At 38.4% G+C, this 21,913-nt stretch overlaps 1 protein-coding gene across 2 annotated transcripts; it reads right to left on the bottom strand.

Annotated features, from left to right (window-relative positions):
- Positions 1-400: 400 nt before the first annotated feature.
- On the bottom strand, positions 401-13,669 carry LOC114403287 (cyclin-dependent kinase C-2-like). 2 transcript variants are annotated; one of them, XM_028366149.1, is made up of 13 exons: positions 13,295-13,416; positions 12,354-12,415; positions 11,354-11,435; positions 10,978-11,068; positions 10,863-10,892; positions 10,593-10,702; positions 10,440-10,512; positions 10,221-10,341; positions 9,994-10,111; positions 9,390-9,529; positions 9,181-9,238; positions 1,591-1,661; positions 401-1,394 (listed from the first exon to the last, which is right to left on the bottom strand). In XM_028366149.1, exons 3-13 carry the CDS (start codon positions 11,423-11,425, stop codon positions 836-838), a joined length of 1,443 nt encoding a protein of 480 aa, XP_028221950.1. In that variant the 5' UTR covers positions 11,426-11,435; positions 12,354-12,415; positions 13,295-13,416; the 3' UTR covers positions 401-835. The 2 variants fall into 2 exon arrangements, with proteins under 2 accessions (XP_028221950.1, XP_028221949.1); XM_028366148.1 differs by lacking the exon at positions 12,354-12,415 and having other exon boundaries at positions 13,295-13,669.
- Positions 13,670-21,913: the final 8,244 nt, after the last annotated feature.

Raw genomic sequence — 21,913 nt, 5'->3', positions numbered from 1 at the left:
TTCATTTCTTTTATATTAATTATAAATCAGATTAGTATTAATTAACATTCTATTTAACAATATTTTAACACAATTAAAAGAATTTCTCACCTCAAGTAGAACGTAAAAAATTATTAGATCGGTCCCTATACGTGTAAATTATTGGATTGGTCTCTGTATGTGTAAAGGTTTCATATAGCAACACTAATGATATTTATGTCCTTACAGTGCACAGCACTTCCACCTTTCTTTCAACCTCATTTTTACTCTCTTCCTATCATATCACATAATATTTATCATTTCTCTCTCTTCTCTTCTTATTTCTCACTAGATATATATATACAGCTAAGTGTATCATTTTTCATAACAAAAATCCTCTTTTAACTCTTACAGAGGCAAGTAAATATTTTATACCTTCACGTTACCAGAAACAGTACAAGATTCCCATAAAAACAAATAGATCAGCTAGAAAAGTAACCTGTTATACATCTTAAAGCATACTGTTTTCTTTAATACATGCCACAGAGGAATCAGAGGTATAAAATATTAAAAGTGAACAACTACAAAGGCATTAAGAGGCTCTCTCTTCACTTTCGTGGTCTCTGCAGTGACTCAAGGACAAAAACATTATGTTAGGTGCTTGACAAACACTTCTATGCAGTTCAACTAATCATAATATAATATCAATAATCAATGAAGAGGGGTTATATCTTTTTCTCAATAACTCAATCCATCAATATATAATGATCTTTCTAAACCACTGTTCATCAACTCCCATATCATCAGCGCGTCACCAAATCATATGATAAGAAAAGGTTTTACTGCTGTCAACCATTCATATGATAAGAAAAGGGTTTTACTGCTGCCAACCATACTGTTGGTTGCGGTTACCACCCATCATGTTTGATCCACGCCCAGCTGCCGATCCACCATAAGGAGCACCTTGAGGATAATTTGGAGCTCCAACTCCATAGCCGCTTCCACCCCCACCACGAGGACCACCACTGGGCCCACCGGGCATACCACTTGACCCATAAGGTGCACCCCGCCCTTGAGGAGGATATGGCCCACTTCCATAACCACTTCCTCCTCCTTGACCTGCACGATTCGGGTGATTGTATCCCCCACCAGAGTTCCCACCAGAAGGATATCTTCCTGGCCCACCAGAAGGACCTCGAGGCTTTCCATAATGATGGCTAGGTCCTGCAGCAACTGCTGGTTGAGACCCATGAATAGGGTGGTTAGGACCTTGCCGCATTTGGGGGTGTTGTTGCCCAGCCTGCTGAATGGGGGGCAAACGTGTATGCTGCTGAGGATGCTGCATTTTAAGACGCTTGGCATTTTCTTCATTTTGTCGTTGCTGCTGACGTTTTTTCTTGGTCTGAAACTCATGCGATGACTCGTATTTGGGTAAACTAAGCCAAACATAGGAGTAATAGTGACTTGGTGAGTTCAAAAATAAAAAATAGTAAATGATAGTTGATTGAAGCAACAAACATATGGGGAAAGAACAAATGAGATAAGCAATTAATCCTATGAAGATCACATATTTCCTCGAAGGAAAATCAATATTTAGTAAATATTCAATATCATGGGATTGGGAGGTCATACCTCTTAGGATCACATGGTAATGGATCCGTCCAGAAATACTCAGCATCAAGTGCATCCTTGGCAGTAATTCTCTGTCGAGAAATCAATTTGGCAAACAAATATTAGAATACAGATCAAGAACAGAATGATTCATCATAAAAGGACATCTCCCAGTAGTGAGTAATATTATTGTTGGATTACATTGAAAAGGAACACATTGTATTCATCTTTTAAAAGACTTCCTCTGGTTCCACTACTACATATAACACATTTCGCAACATTTATCTGGTAACATCTGTAAAAATGATGCAATTGTTAATTAACAAACGTTACCAAATGCAACGAATTACCACAACACAAGTCCACAACTAAAATAAAAAAAAATAACCAAAAAAAGAAATAAAAGAACAGAATGATTCATCATAAAAGGACCAGTAATGAATAATATTAGGCGAATTTGTTTAAACTTCAAAAAAAAACTTTAAAATAAGTTATTTTTTAAGAAACCGTGCCTAGGACTGAATATCTGGAGTGTGCACAAATGTGGGTGACCCATACTTAATGTTAGAGAGAGAGAATGAGTAGAGAGAGAAACACTAGGGGGGAGAGAGATAGGTTTAGATGTCATTCATCCGAGAGAGCTAGAGTGACTTCAGGGAGGATTTCCGATGGGACCATGCCGGAAACAAGGAAAGACACCAGCAACACTATGGTCATTTGAATTGGAGGGATCACAAGGACATTTCATCATTTTACTTCACATGGTTTTTAGATGAAATCACCGAGAAAGAGTTGTGGCATCATTTCAAAAGATGGGGCGACGTGAGGGAGATCTTCATCCCCAAACGAAGAAACAACAATGGACAAAGGTATGGATTCGCTAGATTCAAAGGGGTGAAAGATGTTCACTACCTAGCGAGACAACTGGACAACATTGTCATTGGTGGGCTGAAAATGTTTGTTAACATTCCAAAGTATGGGAGGGAGACGCAACGAAAGGTAGCGTTAGGAACCAAACCACAGGGGCGTGAGGAGAGGTATGCAACTAATGCTGGCTGGGCTAGACCACCACATCACCAAAAAACTCAAGATTCATATGCGGAGGTCTTGACGAGGAATACCAGGAATCCAGGTCAAACGCCAGCACACAACAACCAACCTCGAGGACGTGAAACCTTGTTCTCCTCAATTTACCTTGATGTAGGACTAGAAGACACGAAATGGTTGAATGAGGCGTGAGTCGGGCGTCTGAAAAATCCTGCTATGTTCGAAAGATTGGAGGATGACCTTCTGTGGGAGACAAGTCTGGACATCATACCCAAATATATTGGAGATGATTTAGTCTTGCTACTTGGCCTCAATGATGCCAGAGCAGAACAGCTGATGAGTGGTGAAGAAGACGGAGGAACTTCGATGTTTTATTCAATGGAGAAATGGAGTCCGGGTATATGCCCTGGATGCAGACTAACCTGGGTTCAGTGCTGGGTATCCCACTCCAAGCCTGGGATGCAAAACATATAAAGCAAATTTTGGTCGGCATGGGAGAAGTGATTGAAGTGGACGAGGATGTCGAAGAAAAACAGAGGCTAGACAAAGCAAGAGTGCTCGTTAAGACTCCATGGAGGCCCAAAATCCAGCACTTCGTGGACGTTCACATGGGCGGTGAAGTGTTCAAAGTGGATGTAGTGGAGGAATGCGGTTGTGGTATCCACGACCGCCACATAGGTCAACGCAGCTTTATGGGATCGTCCGACGAGGTCCATTCCGAGGACAACTACCTCGAAAGCCTTAGCCTGAGGTCGATGGACATGCCGGAGCTCGAAGGGGACCTACCCAAAGGGATAGCACCGGACCGGCGAACCAAACTGCGCGGAACTACAGGATCTACTATCGCCAGCAGCAACGACCTTGGGACCCATGCTTTACCCTGCGGTCAGACCAAACGCGATGACCCATTGGGTAAAGGATTTATCCCGCGGCCGTACGATGGAAGACAGAGCAGTACGAATGGTGATCAGCCGGCGCGTCAAAGGGATGAGACAACGGCTACCAACCCAGTTGACGTTATGCCCAAACAAGGCAAAGCTCAAAACCTCAGGAAAATCACCTATGCAACAGAGGAGAAGCTTATTCATGAGAAAGGCAACCAAGAAAGGGGAGTAGGTAGTGACGAGGCAATGTCACTACTTTTATTTGAAAATGCAGAACGTGTAAACGGGATGGGGAAAGGTTGCTCGAATAAAGGGGTGGGCCTTTCTATCCAAAGCCCAATAAAGCAAATGGAAAACATGGGCCAAGAAACGGTAGTAGGTAGTGACGAGGCAATGTCACTACCTTTACTTGAGAATGCAGAATGTGTCAACGGGATGGGGGAAGGATGTTTGAATAAAGGGGTGGGCCTTTCTATCCACAGCCCAGTAAAGCAAATGGATCACATGGGCCACAGTCCTAAACATATAAGTGGCTCTAATAGTAAATGGCAGGTCTATTCAAGAAACTGGAGGTGCAAAAAGAAGTTACAAACAGGCTTTGCTCAGATTGATACAGCCTCAACAACAAACACGAGCAGCCCACATATTCAGTACCCAAGGGACATGGAACAAGCTGGGAATGGTCTTAATGAAAATAGTGGCTCGGCAACAGAACCAATAACACGGATTGAAGGTGACAATGTAAACCATCAGATTCAAGAGGCAGCTGAAATTTGGAGTATGGCTAAGCAGTTGAGGTTACAAGAGGGTCTGATCAGGACAAATTCATTGAAAAAATAAAATTCATGGAAGAAAGAGACAAAAAGGTAGCAGAAATTTGGAGTACTCCATGAATATAGTCTCCTACAACATCAGAGGTTTGGGAAGGGGGGTTAAGTGGGCAGCAGTTAGAAGATTGATCAAGAAGGAGCATGTAGACATGATTTGCTTATAGGAGACAAAGAAAGAAAATATAAATAAGTCCATGTGTCAAGCTAAGTCCATGTGTCAAGCTTTGTGGGGGGATCTAGAGGTCAGCTGGGAGATGCAACCTGCTATCAATACAGCAGGTGGCATTCTATGCCTATGGAGCGAAAAAACTTTCAAGTTGCAGAGGAAAGTCATTGGCAATGGATTTATTTTCTTAGCAGGGGAATGGCTCAAGGAGGCTCGACAAGTCAACATAGTTTCAATCTACTCTCCATGCGACATCCAAAACAAAATAATACTATGGGATAATGTAAAGCAGTTGAAAGATCCACTCCTTGGAGGATTATGGTGCATTCTAGGTGATTTTAACAGCATTAGAGATCCAAAAGAAAGGTTTGGCACATGCCATAGGGGATTATTGGACAGTAGTATCAAAGAGTTCAATGATTGGATAGATGAACTAGAAGTGGTTGAGGTACCTTGGCTAGGAAGAAGATTCACTTGGTTTAGACCCAATGGGGCATCTAGAAGTAAACTGGACAGAGTCTTAGTATCCCATGAATGGCTCGGTGTGTGGCCTGGAAGCACTCAAATTACATTAGAGAGGAATTTTTCAGATCAATGCCCAATCCTACTTCGATCTAAGAACATAGACTGGGGTCCTAAACCTTTTAGGATTCTTGACAGTTGGTTCTCAGATAATTCCTTCAAAGAAATCGTTCATCATTGTTGGACTTCCAATCAGCAAGCGGGGTGGGGAGGATTTGTACTCAAAGAAAAAATAAAGAGACTCAAACAAAGGTTGAAGATATGGAACAGGGAGCAATTTGGAGACACTTTTAAGAAGGTTAAGAGGATCAAGGCTGACTTAAACAAATTGGAGGAGGACACAATCCATAGACAGCTTTCGCCCCAAGAAGTGGCAACAAAGAAACAATTACAAGAAGATCTATGGGTAACGGCTCAATCCCATGAATCATTGTTGAGGCAGAAGGCGAGATCAAGGTGGATCAAGGAAGGTGACTGCAACTCTCGTTACTTTCACTTGATGATAAACGCTAACCGGAGGAACAACTTCCTAAAAGGAGTCATGGTTGACGGAATATGGACTGATGAGCCACACAAAGTGAAGGAGGAAGTCAGACTATTCTTCTCACAAAGATTCCAAGAGCCAGACTATCACAGACCCCAGCATGATGGAATAAGCTTTCGGCCTATTTCTCAGTTGCAAAATGATAGACTTCTGGATCGCTTTCAGGCGAACGAAGTAAAACAAGCTGTTTGGGATTGTGGGAGCGACAAAAGTCCAGGCCCGAACGGACTGAACTTCAAATTCATCAAGAAATTTTGGCAGATTCTTAAACCGGACGTTCTCCGCTTCCTAGATGAATTTCATGCAAATGGTACCTTTCCAAAAGGTTGTAATGCATCCTTCATAGAACTAATTCCTAAGGTAGCTGACCTTCTTGAACGATTACAGACCTATTTCATTAATAGGATGTATGTACAAGATAGTGGCGAAACTATTGGCTAAAAGAATGAACATGATGTCATTCATCATAGATGAAGCCCAATCAACATTCATAGAGGGTCGTCATCTACTTCACAATGCATCAATAGCAAATGAGGTCATTGAAGAAGCTAAAAGAAGTCAGAAATCATGTCTTGTATTCAAAGTAGATTATCAGAAGGCATATGACTCAGTCTCATGGGATTTTCTGTTGTACATGCTGAGGAGAATAGGTTTCAGCCTCAAATGGATCAATTGGATTGAGGGGTGTTTAAGATCAGCGTCCATATCGGTCCTTGTAAATGGTAGCCCTACGGCTGAGTTCTCTCCTCAAAGGGGACTTAGGCAAAGGGATCCATTAGCACCATTCCTATTTAATGTAGTTGTTGAAGCTTTGAATGGGCTGTTGAAGAGCGCTACGGAAAAAAATATGTATACAGGTTTTCCAGTAGGTTCCAACAATGTGAGAATAAGTATTTTACAGTATGCGGATGACACAATCTTTTTTGGGGAGGCAAACATGGAGAACGTCAGGGTAATCAAAGTTGTCCTAAGGACGTTCGAATTAGCATCAGGCCTACAAATCAACTTTGCAAAGAGTAGTTGTGGAGCAATTGGAGCATCAGATCATTGGAAACAACTTGCAACGAATTATCTGAACTGTAGATTGCTGGACTTTCCTTTGGTTTACTTGGGCATACCTGTTGGGGCCAACCCGAGGCGAAGTTAGATGTGGGATTCTATTATCCACAAATGTGTGAGAAAACTAACAAAGTGGAGGCAAAGACATATACCTTTTAGGGAGAGAGTGACACTCATACGGTCAGTGCTAACATCAATTCCTATTTATCTCTTTTCATTTTTCAGGGTGCCTAATGGTGTGGTGGACAAGCTGGTGAAATTACAACATAGATTCCTATGGGGAGGCGGTCCTAACCACAACAAAATCGCATGGATAAGGTGGGAGACAGTGTGCTTACCAAAAGAGAAAAGGGGTTTGGGTCTCAAGGACATCAAGACTTTCAACCTTGCACTGCTGGGCAAATGGAAGTGGAACTTACTCCAACACCAAGGAGAATTATGGGCTAGAGTTTTGGAGTCAAAATACGGAGGGTGGCGGAACTTGGATGTAGAAGGTAGAGCATCCCATGAATCAATATGGTGGAGGGATTTAAAATCAGTTGTTATTCATTCACATCAGGGATGGATACTTCAAAGTGGATTGAAATGGAAGGTTGGTTGCGGAGATAGAATCAAATTTTGGGAGGACACATGGATCAATGAAGAAGAAACATTAACAAGAAAGTTCCCTAGGCTATACTTGATATCCTGCCAGCAAAATCAGCTCCTACAACAAATGGGAACTCACAAGGAGACTGGATGGGAGTGGAATTTTAGTTGGAGAAGGCCGCTGTTTGACAATGAGATTGACTCGGCTGTCAATTTCCTCAGAGTAGTGGAAGGACAAAGGATTCAGCAACTGGGTACTGATGTTTGGGAGTGAAAAGGAGACCCAACCGGCAAATATTCGACTCAAAGCGCATACAAAATGATATGGGAGGAATCAGCAGAGGGAAGCCAGATAGAGTGCTTTAAGGAGTTGTGGAAAATACAGATACCAGCCAAAGTTGCGGTGTTTGCTTGGAGGTTACTTCGGGACATATTGCCTACAAGAAAGAACCTACAGAGGCAACAGGTGCAGATCCATAATTTGTCTTGCCCTTTCTGCAGCAGTCATGAAGAAGATGCAGCACACTTATTCATCCATTGCAGTAGAATCCAACCTATTTGGTGGGAATCCATGTCATGGCTGAATATTCAAGGTGCCTTCCCGCAAACTCCACAGCAACATTTCCTTCAACACTCATGTGTATTGTCCGAAGGCATAACGATCAAAAGATGGCAGTTATGGTGGCTGGCCTTAACTTGGGCTATATGGCAGCTTAGAAATAAAATATTGCTCTCAAATGAAAGTTTTAATGGCAACAAATTGTTTGAAGATGCAACTTTCCTACTTTGGATGTGGCTTAGGGGCTTTGAGAAAGATTTCACAATACACTTTAATCAATGGTCAAGTAACATTAGATATGGTTTTCTTTATCAGCAGAGGACAGAACAAATACAATAGCAGTAGGGGTAGATTCTAAATTGTAGCCATAGTTTGGTTCCTTCTCAGACTATGTTCAGTCTGTTTTCAGGCACCATTCGTATGGTCTTTCCTATTTCTGTAATTCAGTACCTCTGGTACTCCTTTATATATATATATATATATATATTAGTTTTGCTGATAAAAAAAAAGAAACTGATAGAACTTGCTTCTTAAAATAAGCAGAAAACTGTTTTTTTTTAAGCATAAGCAGTTTAGACAAACATTTTAAAAAAACATAAAATTGCTTATTTTATCAAAATAAGTGTTTTTTTTTTAAAACAAATAAGTTTAAACAAGCCAGCCCATTATCATTGGATTACACTGAAAGGGAACATAGCGTATTTCATCTTTTAAAAGATTTCCTCTGGTCCTTCTATAAGAGAAAAAAAAAAAACTAATTCATCAAGGCTAATCAAAATAATCAATTTAAAATTGTTAATAAGGTCATAAATTTTAATTTTATTCCTGAAATACCCATAAAATTAAATGCTTTAAGTGGTAATTATAGTTAATGACACTACTCATAATTTAAGTGGTAATTAATGTTAATACCCGAATGATTGCATCCACTTACATGCAGAATGAGTGTCTCATTGATAGACTTCACACTAAATTAAAGGTATAAATGAAATTAGCAATTAATCAATCCAAAAATGGATCTATTTTTCTTATAATTAGGACCAATAGAATGCATTCATTTGTTTATTATAAAAAGGATCGGAGGTAGCAACATGCATAAGTATATTACTTCTTCAGTTGTCTCAAACCAGCACTATGCCATTGTAGTTTTTTCTATATTTTATTTTCACCATTTTGATCACAAAACACAAGCCACTCAAAACCAAAACAGATGATACCATTTCTGTCATTAGCTCAAAAGGCAATTTGTCAATATAAGTTAGATAGCTATAAAAATAGTATATAAAGAATATAATTAACAATATTAAATTAAAAGAGACAGGGTAGGGTAAGAAAAAGAGGAATACAAGTTATTTGAAAGTTGAAACACAAAATGAACTAACTCGAAATTTATTTAGCAATTAAAATAATACCTGAGCGGGATCAAGAGTCAGCATCTTCTCCAACAATTCCAGGGCATGACGATCAAAACTATAATTCAGTCACAGGGAGAAAAGCTAATCAGATGGAACAGGCGCAAATATTAAATGTGTATGCAACATATAATTATTGTCTTATTTTCAATTTTTGACGATGGTGGGTAAAAAGCATGTAGATTTTATACTCATACTCCAACACTTACTGTCTGAAAACTTCCCGGAGACGTCTTTTCATTGGTCTTGTAGGCTTAAATTGATTATACCAAGGAGTCTTAGAAACACCGGGCCAGTTCACCTCATCTGGTGCTCCACACAGCTCAAAAATCTTATTTAATTGTTCTGGCTACAATAATTACAAAGAAAACATGCATTACCTTCAAACTGTACTAGAAACAATTACCATGAGTATATACACTATAGGCCACACATGGTAAAAGCAAGAAATGGAATGAAAGTAAAAACATTGGGTAACTAAATTCTTGAAAAATATTATGGTTAGATCCAGAAATAAACCAGACACCACCATTAGCATTCGATTTAGCCCTGATGAGTAATATAAAAACCACATTATAATGCAAACATCTTCAGATAAAAATCATTATTTAGATTGGCAGAAAATATTTGAAGTCTGTATGACAAGAACAGAAAGGCAAGTATGAAGAATCTCTTCATCTGGCTATTAAGACATCTTGTATACTGAGTAGTGATAACATACTGGATAAAAGCATGCCTCGCCACAATACAATTTCACAACCACTTTTACTTTACCCCTAATTTCAGACAAGAATTATACATATTATCACTAACCTCATCTTTTCCAGGAAAGATAGGCTTCCCATGAAGAAGCTCTGCAAAAATGCACCCTACAGACCACATATCTACAGCTGGCCCATACCTTGTTGTCCCAAGCAGCAGCTCAGGGGGTCTAATAATATAATGAAATAAATCAATAATGTGTATGGGCATAAGTTCATGATGCAACCCTCCCAAAAGAACTTAGGTCAAAATTAAAACCTATTATGGACATAAATTACCTGTACCATAATGTGATGACACGATTTGTAAGATTTGCATTGTGCTCGTTAGAAAATGACCGTGCCAGTCCAAAATCAGCAAGCTTCAGATTACCTTCATTGTCTATGAGAAGATTCGAACCTGCAACAGAAAATACATCAAATAGGAGTAATAGATTTGACAAGATCTAAAACCAAAATTTGTACATGTATCTTTGGAAGGCATTAGCAAAAGGACACCTTTGATATCACGGTGAAGTACTTGATTTACGTGACAGTAATGTAGCCCAGTCAGAAGCTGTCTCATGTAACACTTTAGAAGGAAAAAACAACTCAGGCATGACTAAAAAACTATTAATATACCAATTAACACTGAATGTTAACAGTAAATACCTTAATTTGGGGAACTGTGAATCTCATCCCAGGTCGGTCAGCAAGACCTGTCAAATCATGGTCCATGTATTCAAAGACCATATAGATGCCACCTTTATATTTGTTACCATCTGCTCAGTTCCAAAAAACAAAAACAAAAGAAGATATAATAGGAAATATAAAAAATAACAGGATCAAAAGGGAGATTATGGATATGTTCATATAGTCAAAACAGTACTGTCTAATTGAAAATGAAGTGATTGACTATTATCATGAAAATGAATAACTTGCCTGGCCTCCCTTGTTCATCTTTCTCAGGGCCTGTAAAAAAACAAATTTTAGAAATGCATAAATTGAAGCCTACATTATATTGGTAACAGCACATTTAGATCATTGAAAAATATACCTGGAGAAGTCACAATTTCTTTCAAGTTGATTACATTTTCATGGTGCAATTTCTTCAGAATTTTGATTTCACGTATAGCAGTTATAGGAAACTGCAATGACAAAATTTACAGTACGATTCAGAAGGGAGACTCATATCACAGACACAGCAACATATAGCTACTGCAACTTCAGATTTTAATAAACTGAAATGCACAATCAAATGTTTGAAAATGAAGCGAAGACACACAAAGGATATCACAGATGAAGTATAAAACCAGGAGCATTAACTTATGAGTTATGCTTACAAATATATCTATCTATCAATAAATAAATAAGTATATATATATACATATATATATATCAAGAAACATTCAACAACAAGGTCAAAGATATACCCCTTCTCTCTCATTGTCCATTCGTATTTTCTTCAGAGCAACAATTTCTCCAGTTTTAATCTCTCTAGCCATATAAACCTGACTGCAAGCATAAACATTTAAAAGTATTACTTCCCTTCAGGAAATATCAGCAATGAGGTAGAAACAATTAGTGAAACATAAAGCAGCCAAAGCATTCCAATCCAAAGGTAAAATTTTAAATCATTTCATGGAAGTCTGATGCCCTATAAACAAATATCCAAACCAAAAAGGTGCAAATAAGCTAAAAAAAGTTGTTACTTAGGAATAAAATAGAAATGGAAACAACGTCACTCCAGAGAAGAAAAGTAGGTGTGTGACATGAGACGGAAGAGTTTACAAGATAAAAGAATTTGCAGAAGAAAAGAAATACAGCATCAAAATAAGAAAATGAGTGAAGAGAACACAACATCTCGATTCTTGAGCATGTTATGTTGGGAGAGGAGATTAGGTGACAGTTGAAAGAGCTGCTTGAAAGCTTGACGAACGAAAAAAGCCCAAGGAGATTTTACAAGCAACCAAAGAAGCCCTAAATAAAATGGACTTTGAATGTAATTTTACCAACATCATAAAATTAGAAAACTCAAATTGTTGTGATCAGGTGCTCCATAGCACAAAAGTACAAGATTTCTATCTCTAACAACTAAATTGGCTTCTGCAATCTTCATCTTTCTATTCCAAACACTGAATTTTAGGCAGTTACTGAATGGATCTAACTAGAAGTGTTTGAAAAAAAAAGAGATGGGGAAGACACCTTTCAAAATATTAAGTGATTCGAGCAATGTGTTCCAAACAACTTGAAAAAGAAAGATATGTTAAGAGTGTTGTGCAATTTGTCAAAAGTAAACTCACAAAATCACAATACAAGAACAATAGAATAATCAATTTTAACAAGCATCCAATTTTATTGTGAACAGTACAAAGAGACTTTTTAACATAAATAGATGTGTTCTGAAAATATTATAAAGTGAAGGAATATTACACAAAAGAAGTACTATTCTGTCTCTCTTGGCCTCATCCCCCCTCCCATTCATTACATGGAAGCTGCCAGAAATTTTACAAGCAAAACACAATGTAGATGGTACAACATATGAAACATTTCAAAAGTAAATTACTTGTAAACACCACAGGCAATTAAAAAAAAAAAGAAACAGATAACCCCCAAGATTGTTAAAGGATAACGGGAACCATATTGTCATTTATGTTCCTGATAAGACGTTAAACTTTTGAACATCACTTTGCTTACAAATAAGGCCAGTTTCTTTTACTCTACCAATCAAATTCATTGTTTCACGTTTCAAGAAGTTCCAATCACTGGCTAACAATCTAATCGCCGCTTCTCCATAAGCCAAAAGGCAAAAGCTTAGGCCCTATTTTCATAAACTTATCCATGAACACTTATAAGAGAGGAAATTAAAAGGTTAAAATGAAATACACTTCTCCCGTAAATTAAAATCAAGTTATGCCCTTCTGCTTTGGAAGAAATTAGATGAAAGAGCTTTTATAAAATTTAAAGTGCATATAAGATAATTTTAACTTATCTGAGACACTCAGCTCATTTTCCCTTCTTATTTTCTTGTCCTATAAGTACTTATGAAGAAACTAATCCAAACAGGACATAATTTCCCTCCCTTCCATAAACTTCTCTCTCACTCAAAACTTAATTGGTATACTCAAATTGTTTGCCAATCCAATAACACCCCCCGCCCAAAAAATATAGACTATGATAACATGATCAAAATAAGTTCATGCCAAAACCATAAACCACATCACACCAACACAAACAAAGAAAAAAAGCAAGAAAATAAATAATAATAATAACAATAATAATAATAACAACAACAACAACAACAACAACAATAAAATAGAAACAAACAATGAAAGAAGTGGGTATGGTGAGAAATGAGAGAAAAGAAAACTGACCCATATGTGCCCTCGCCAATTTGCTCCAACTTCTCAAAGCAATCGACGCTTCTGGAACCCCACGAAGGTGACTCGTTCACGTTGAGTTGCCCGGGGGCTGCCATAGCCATTACTACTCCTCGCAAAACCCTAGAGGCTCTTCTTCTGCCCCCCGCCAAAAAAAAAAAGAAAAGAAAAGAAAAGAAAAGAAAGAACCGAAAGAGAATCGAAAGAGGGGGTCTGTTGGAGCGAGTGAGGAGAAAGGGACAGAATTTTCCCGGAAAATGTCGGAGAACGGTGGTGGGAAAATCGGAATTGGAGTGGAAAATCTAAGTGTGCCGACAAAGGCTGCAAATGTAGTTTGTTTGTTTGAGGATGGATGTTCAAATATTTTCGGCTTAGTTACTCTTTAAATCGCTGGGTATGTATTTTTTAATCCTGAAATTTAAAAATATTTTTTTTAATTCCCAAATTTTGATAATTTGTTTTTTTTAAAGGCCGTTCAGGTGGTTATCAGTTTGAGGTTTATAATTTTGAAATGTTAATTTAAAACAGAAACGTGTTTGGCAAGATCTGTCGTGAATTTTGATTTTTACTAGATTTTAAAACTGTTTCTTTTTTCATAAAAAGACCAAAAAAAAATAGGTTTTAGAATTTTGGAGTTAGTTTTTATCATTGTCTTCTATCTATCAAATGTGGTCATCTCTCTAACGGGTATTGTTATTGCTCTGTCTCTTTGGTGTCGTTCTAGTTTGTCCGTCTCTTCTGTTCATGTCGGTGCTCTTTCTCCCTCTTTTGTGTTGCTGCTTTGTCCTCCGTTCACACCCATACCACCATCGCACCACCATCAATCTCTCCATATTCGCTCCCAAAAACCACCACCGCACTCACGAAAACCATCATTGTGCCACCCCTTCACATACCCAAATAGCGCGGAAGTGGGTGGCGATCATGGAATTGTAGAGGAAGGTCTCACGGGTGCGGGTGAGATTGAAGATGCGACACGCCTAGCACTGTACGGGATCGAAACCACACTATTATGCACTTGTTGAATTGCACTCGAAACTCCCACTCTCCCTTTCTCTTCTTCAAACCCATTCCTTTTCTGATGTCGCGCTTCCTCTATCACAATTCCTCTTCCTCCATCTTTGCCACCGTCGCTGCAGATACCCTATCCTCCGTCAACCACCCTTGGTCGGAATGGATCTCCTTCGTCGATCACTTTAACACAAAAGGCTACCTTTCCACCACTTTGATTTTTGAGTTCTTTTTCTAGTTTGCAACAAGGTCTCAAATCAAAGTTGAAATTTCAAAATTAAAAGGCTTTCAAAACTAAAACTGGGTTTGATTTTCAAATATTTTGAAACTAAAAACAAAAACTACTCCGGACTCAAGGCCTAAGTTTTTGAGATAACAAATTAATACAATTTTTAGTATTTTGTGATGATATTTTAGTTCTATCATAGTTTTAAAATATAAATTTAAATGATTAAAAAATAAAAATCAATTTATGACACTTAAAAAATATCATAAAATATCAATTTATCATGTTAGACACTACAAAAATAATTTGTGAAAATTAAAAAAAAAGGAACTAAAAAGAAACATACACCTCCAATTCAAATACTAAAACAATAATTAAATCTTATTTTAAACTAATTTTGATACCAAGAATCAATTTTCATACTTATTTCAAGAGTCGTTGAAACCAAATTGTCAAAATTTATTATGTGAAACACTAAAAAAACAATTTATCAAAATTTAAAGACTAAAAAATATCCTCCCTAAATTCAGGGGCTAAAAAATAATTAAGCCAATATTTTCTTATTAAAAAAGACTTTGTAGTTGTAAAAAAAAGAAGTCCCTCTCCTTATACAAATTTTGTATAATAGATAATTTGTGTCTTATACAAGTTCGGTAAAAAAAGGGCATAATTTGTTCGGTAAAAAAGGACATAATTTGTGTCTTATACAATTTTTGTATAATAGATAACAAAGAAGTCCCTTTCCTTACAAAAGTCTCTCCTTCTGGGAAAAGCTTTTGTCCTATTATCAGGATCACATAAAGGTGTTTACACCAATTTCAAAGACCCTTGCTTGACAAATGAGGGTATTCAAAGCTCAATCTATAAAGGATTTTATTCAAGGGAAGAAGCAGAAAAAGCCTTTGAATTAAATACCACAAGAAGGCCCTTGAGCTAGAAACCACAACCATAATCATAAATGTTGACCAATCCAAAACCTCCCCCAAAACCTACAGAGAATCAGCCCAAATCTCCCCAGACCAACAAACAGCTTGAACTAGACAATTTTAAGAAAATACAAAAATTATTGTTTAGGGTACACAGCAACCAAGCCTAGATTCCTGGCCTATACATAGGTGTGCATGCCTATTTTAATAAAAAAATTGTATGCACCAACAAAACTCCGTTCTGTGTAGATAAAATAAATTGTATGTGTAAAATAAAATTTATTTTCAGGAAAGCCAGACTAGACCTAGACCAATTCAAGTTTCTCAGATACGAAGACTTGGCAATCTCCACAAAAAGTCTTCTGGACTATGAATGTCTAGAATCAATCCTGATCCCTCCCTCGGACAAATTTGAAGGGTTTAGCCTTTCTATAAATAAAGCTATAAATCTAATACATACATAAATGATGGATTATATGTTACGAATGACTCGAGGGGTCTGCAATTAGCAAAGGAACAACAGGAGGAGAGTGAAGTTAGGCCCAAGAGGAGGAAGAAGATACCCATTTACTTGGAAGACTACGTACGAAATGGATAGTAGTCATGCATGGCGCGTAAAGCTTGAACCAATTATGTTAGGATCTGTAGAATATTCTAGATGCTGTTAGGATATTCGATGTAAGAGAACTAATTATGTTAGGAATGTTGGATCTGATTCTCAGTTCTTATAAAAGCTTTGTAATAATTCGTTGAAGGCAATGAAAAAGTTCACTAGTTTCATCTCTCTCTCTCTCTCTCTGCGTTCTGGAGGCTTCTTGGTCCTCGAATACCAAGAGTAACATTGGTGCTTTCATTGCACAACAATGGCGGACGCGACTCGTTCCAAGGTGTCCGCAGATCGCCTCGAAGACGCAATCGCGAAACTTACAGCGTCTCAACTCGCCATGAATATGAAAATTGACGATCTTCTTCAGCGTATGTCGCAACTTGAAGCAAACCAACAACCACTGCAAACGCCACCATCTTCTTCGGTAGGACAGACGCCGCCGGTGTACAGTCCAATGCATCGTATGAAACTCGATGTTCCAAGGTTTGACGGCTTCGATCCAACTGGTTGGACCTTCAAGATCACGCAATTTTTTGAGTATCATTCCACGCCGGATCAGGAACGCTTGACAATTGCTTTGTTCTACATGGAAAGGCTAGCGCTCGCATGGTTCTAGTGGATGCACCGTAACGCGTAGCTTTCTTCATGGTCACCGTTTCTCCATGCTTTGCACTCTCATTTTGCTTCATCCACATATGAGGATCCTACAAGTTTGTTGTGCAAGCTTCAACAACGTTCGTCGATAAGCACTTATCTAACAAAATTTGAGTCCCTGGCAAATTGCATAGTAGGAATACCAGCTCAGTTTATGTTGAGTTGCTTTATCTTGGGGTTGAGTCCCGCCATTCGCCAGGAGGTGCAAGTTCTACAACCAGTCTCCTTGGCTCAAGCAGTGGCGTATGCACGCTTATAGGAGGAGAAACTCCTCGATGCACGTAGGTCACCCACGCAACATTTTCAATCGGCCACCGTTACAACCACGGCCACGTGATCAACCTCAGTCAACCCCACACCACCATTGTTGCCTACTCCTCAAAGAACCTCAACTCCTTCCATTCCTTTTAAGTGTCTCACATCGGAAGAGCTTGCGATTCGCCGCGAGAAAAGGTTATGTTTTCACTGTGATGAGAAGTTTTCTCGAGGTCACAAGTGTTCACCCTTGTTATTTCTTTTGGTAGGAGAGGATGAAGAACTCACATCAGAGGCGGCCACACCATGATCTCCACCTCCAACTTTGGATTTACTCCTTGAACCTCCTCCGGCACATCTCAGCTTGCATGCCTTGTCTGGCCACTCAGCACCTGAAACTTTACGTATAAAGGGACTCATTGATGAGCTTCACGTCAGCATCTTGATTGATGGAGGTAGTACACATAACTTCCTCCATCACTGTGTCATAACAACGTTAGGCCTCTCACCGCAGGAGATAGCTCCGCTTAGAGTCACGGTGGGTAACGGAGAGGAGATTCATTGTCATCAATTTTGTAGGGCCATTGCAGTACACATTCAAAGGCACTCCTTCACTGTTGACTTCCACATCCTACCCTTGTGTGGTGTTGATGTCGTGCTAGGGGTGCAATGGCTGAAAACGCTGGGACCAGTACTCACGGATTATACTTCATTGAACATGAAGTTCATTGCAGGGGGTAAGCTAGTCGAGTTGCATGGTGACCGCGAGAAAGACATGGAACTTGTTTCCCCATCCCAATTACGTTGTCTGCTTCATACGAATCCCTCCAGCACTTTCTTTCATATTCACATGGAAACTTGCCCTCAATCGTCTCCCACGACACAAGTATTACCAGAAATCACCTCCTTAATCACCAAATATTCTTCATTATTCCAACCACCCACTTCCCTACCACCATCACGACCGACAGACCACTCCATTACCCTTCTACCAAACACAACCCTAGTGAATGTAAAACCTTATAGGTATCCCTACTATCAGAAACAAGAGATCGAAGATCAGGTGACTGCCATGCTTGTGAAAGGTTTCATTCAACCAAGTTCAAACCTGCTTTCTTCGCCAGTTTTGTTAGTAAAAAAGAAGGATGGAGCATGGAGATTCTGTGTAGATTATCGGGCTTTTAATGCAATCACAGTGTGAGACCGCTTTCCGATTCCCACGATGGTTGAGCTGCTAGATGAATTTGGAGGGGCACGTTGGTTCTCTAAGCTAGATTTGATGTAGGGATACCATCAAATATTGATGCGCGAGGTTGATATTAGTAAGACTACGTTTCAAACTCATCACATGCATTATGAGTTTCGAGTAATGCCTTTCGGCCTGTGCAATGCGCCCTCTTCCTTCCAAGCTACGATGAATAAACTGTTTCAACCACATTTACGCAAATATATCATCATTTTCTTTGATGATATTCTGATATATAGCAAAATGATAGTTGATCATCTCTTTCACTTAAAAAGCACTTTCTAGATTCTGGTAGTAGGTCAATTCTTGTTAAAGCTTTCTAAATGTATGTTTGCGCAACGATAGTTGGAATATTTAGGTCATGTTATGGCGGGTGAGGGAGTACGACCAGTACCAGAAAAGGTTCAGGCTATTCAGACGTGGCCAACTCTGCGTTCGCCTCGGGCTCTAAGAGGTTTTCTCGGCCTCGCCGGGTTTTACCGGCAGTTTATCAGAGGGTATGCAGATCTAGCACCACCTCTTACCAAGCTCTTGTGCAATGCTCAGTTTTAGTGGTCTCCCAAAGCTAACGAGGCCTTTCAGAACCTCAAGGACGCTATCACGGCAACCCCTGTTCTCGCCTTACCTAATTTCAAAGTTCCCTTTGTTGTGGAGACGAACGCGTCGGGGTCCGGCATGGGGGCAGTGTTGACGCGGGGAGGCCACCCCATCTCCTTCTTTAGCAAATAGTTTTGCCCCAAGTTAATGGATTCGCCAACATATGTTTGTGAGCTAGCAGCCATCACCGCCGCCGTCAAGAAGTGGCGGCAGTACCTACTAGGGCACCACTTCACCATCCTAACCGATCATCGAAGCTTGAGAGAACTCATTAACCAGGCGGTGCAGACACCGGAACAACACTGATTGAGGTCGTACTCGAATCAAATAAACATTAAAAATGCAGTATCTAGGAAGTGATCCTAGGTCGTCTCCTAACAAGCAATGGTCAACCAACGTTCATAATAGATAGTGATAAAATAGTAACAAATTGAGGGGGGTTGTTTGTTTTTGTAATTTAAACAACGAGCAAATTTTAATTAGAAAATAACAGAATTAAAACATGTTGTTTCCCCTTGATTCACAAGCAAGTCTCTTATCCTAGGTTACGAGGATTTATCCCTAACCAGTTCAACCACTTAATCCAACCCTAAATTAAATTACTAAGCGAAAATTAACATAAGGCTGTCATTATGTGATTAAGAAATACATACACCAATTAATCATGAACGAAACTGATCGTTAAGCATGAACGTAAATTAAGCGCAGAGACAATTAATCAAGCACTAAGCATGCATGGATTAATAGCAACAAATACAGAGTAATTGGTGAAGAGGAAAAACTGATCAGAATTCAATAGTAATAACAAAACCTCAAAGAGAGTTGTGCTTGATCCTCAAGAGAAAACAACGCTGAAGACTTAGTCTTTCATTAATCAACAGAAAACGAAATTGTAGATTGAAGCATAAACGAAATTGCAAAAAACGAATTTTATTCTACGTGAACAGTGTGCATGAACAGTAAAAACTGGAATTCTAAAACCCTAGAATTATTCTGCTCTCAAAAACTCCCTAAACTACAACCCTGGTGCTGTTATATAGGTCCTCAGCCCCAATGCTTACAAATCTATTTTAAGTCAAAGCCCATATACGAAATAAAATAAAATCTTGACAAGATAAGATAAGATTGGATGAAATAAAATCTGGACGAAATAAAATCTAGATGAAATAAAATCTGGATAAGATAAGATTTGATAAAATAAAATTGTCTACTTTCTTCAAGTCCAAGCCCAATTCCGGATTCAAGCTCAATTGTTTATAATTCTCCTAAAATTAAATTAAAAACACAAAATTAGTCAAGTAGGCCCAAATGATAAAACTGCATAATTAATTTGACAATTAAGGCTAATCAGTAATTAAAATGGTGACAAAAAAGGTTAAGAAATAGGAGAAAATAATGACACATCAAATCCCCCCACTCTTAGCCTTTTTTCACTCTTGGGAAAAATCAAAAAGCAAAGCAAGGAACAAATCCATAGACATTAAAGAGAAAAAAAAACACAAAAAACAATTACATATTTCTCAATGAATCTCAAGGAATGAAAGGAATGGGCAATATCCAACATGTAGAGAGTTAAAGAATCAAGACAATCATGAAAATCATCCAAGCATCTCAAACATGGCAAGATAGTCAATCAGCTCAAGAATGAAAAGTGATAAAGCCTCATAAGATATACACTTTATCTCTCAAGTGTCTAGACTACTGTTTACTCTCAGAGCACCCATGAAAACAAACACCACATAGACTTGGCAAGACTCTAAAATTGATAACCACACCACAAACACATGCATATGAGGATCAAAAGGTCTTTTAAGGTTGTAATGGGGCCAAGGGCAAGGTAGAGGAAAGTATGGGATAAGTAGCTAAAACCCAAAGGAATAGAGGAGTAATGGGGAATAAGTGAGAACTAAGAAAAAGTAGTAAACCCCAAAACCAAAATTAAAAATTAAGCATAAAAAGTAAACCCAAAACAAAGTCAACCAAGTTCTCAAACCAGTCCAAGTCTTCAAACCAAGACCTCATGTATTCAACTTCATTCTTTTTCTATTTTTTTTAACGTGAACAGTAACAATTGAAAGCAATTGAAAAATAAAGCAACAATTAGGCAATATATGTATATACATCAAGCATAGCCAAAATACATCATCAAGCATGGTCAACAAAAACATATCATCCAATGAAACATACCCCCCCACACTTATTCCCAAAACAATTCCAAAGCTCCAAAATTCCTTAAGGGTAGGGTGAGATCATGGTTTTTCACTTAAGACTTGTAATGAGCTTCAAAGCAAAGAAAGGGGAACATATGCTCAAAGGGGCTATCAAAGGAATTAATTCAAGGTAGGCTCATTTGGCTAGAGGCTTATAAGAACAAAATGCCTAAATCATCTCCCAACATGCATGTGAAGCAAGAAGTATCAACAAGAGTCAAGCCAAGGCTATTATGCAAGCAATCAATGGGGCAAAACACACCGAATAAAATAGATGATGATGGCTCAAATTCTCACCAAGGGTAAATCTATCACTTCCAATTTGAACTTTCAAAACTAACTTGACATGCAGAGAAAAACAAGGATTTCAATTCACAAAATGCCAAGAAACTCCTATTTCAAAAACAATTACCCATTACCTGTACATAATCAATAATTCAAAGAGAAACATGCAATGTTGTACACAAAACATAAAACCAAAATAACAAAATTAACCTAGAAACTTAAAAAAATTGAACTAGAAAACCCAACAAAATTAATCTAGAATACCCAACAAAATCAACAAAATTAAAGAACAATCTCCCCCGCCCCCCACACTTAAACCACACATTATCCTCAATGTAGCACAATCACAAGATCAAGAGCAATCAAAACAATCAATAAAATTGGACAACTGCAATAAAAGTAAAGAAGGAGACAAAAAAAAAGAAGAAAACTCCCTAAGTCATGGCGAAAGAGAAGTAGGGTGAAGTAAGGAGGTCTCCTCCACCACTACATCCACTAAGGAGGGATTTGTGAGGAATGGTTTCAGCTGGTGTCCATTGACCTTGAAGCTTTTATCTGTGGATTCACTTTTGATCTCAACTGTAACATAAGGAAAA

Source organism: Glycine soja, chromosome 20 (genome assembly GCF_004193775.1).
Source record: "Glycine soja cultivar W05 chromosome 20, ASM419377v2, whole genome shotgun sequence".
NCBI classification, from domain to species: domain Eukaryota; kingdom Viridiplantae; phylum Streptophyta; class Magnoliopsida; order Fabales; family Fabaceae; genus Glycine; species Glycine soja.
The sequence above is the reverse complement of the archived record's forward strand: the minus strand, read 5'-3'. Positions and strand labels throughout refer to the sequence as shown.

Bases quoted from the DNA above. Each gene is read 5' to 3' on its own strand.
- LOC114403287 (XM_028366148.1), bottom strand. From the start codon at position 13,404: ATGGCTATGGCAGCCCCCGGGCAACTCAACGTGAACGAGTCACCTTCG. The intron at 11,436-13,294 runs GTCAGTTTTCTT...TTATGCTTGCAG, and splicing joins ATTGGCGAGGGCACATATGG to TCAGGTTTATATGGCTAGAG. The intron at 10,893-10,977 runs GTATATTTTTCA...GTTTTTTTACAG, and splicing joins AGAAATTGTGACTTCTCCAG to GCCCTGAGAAAGATGAACAA.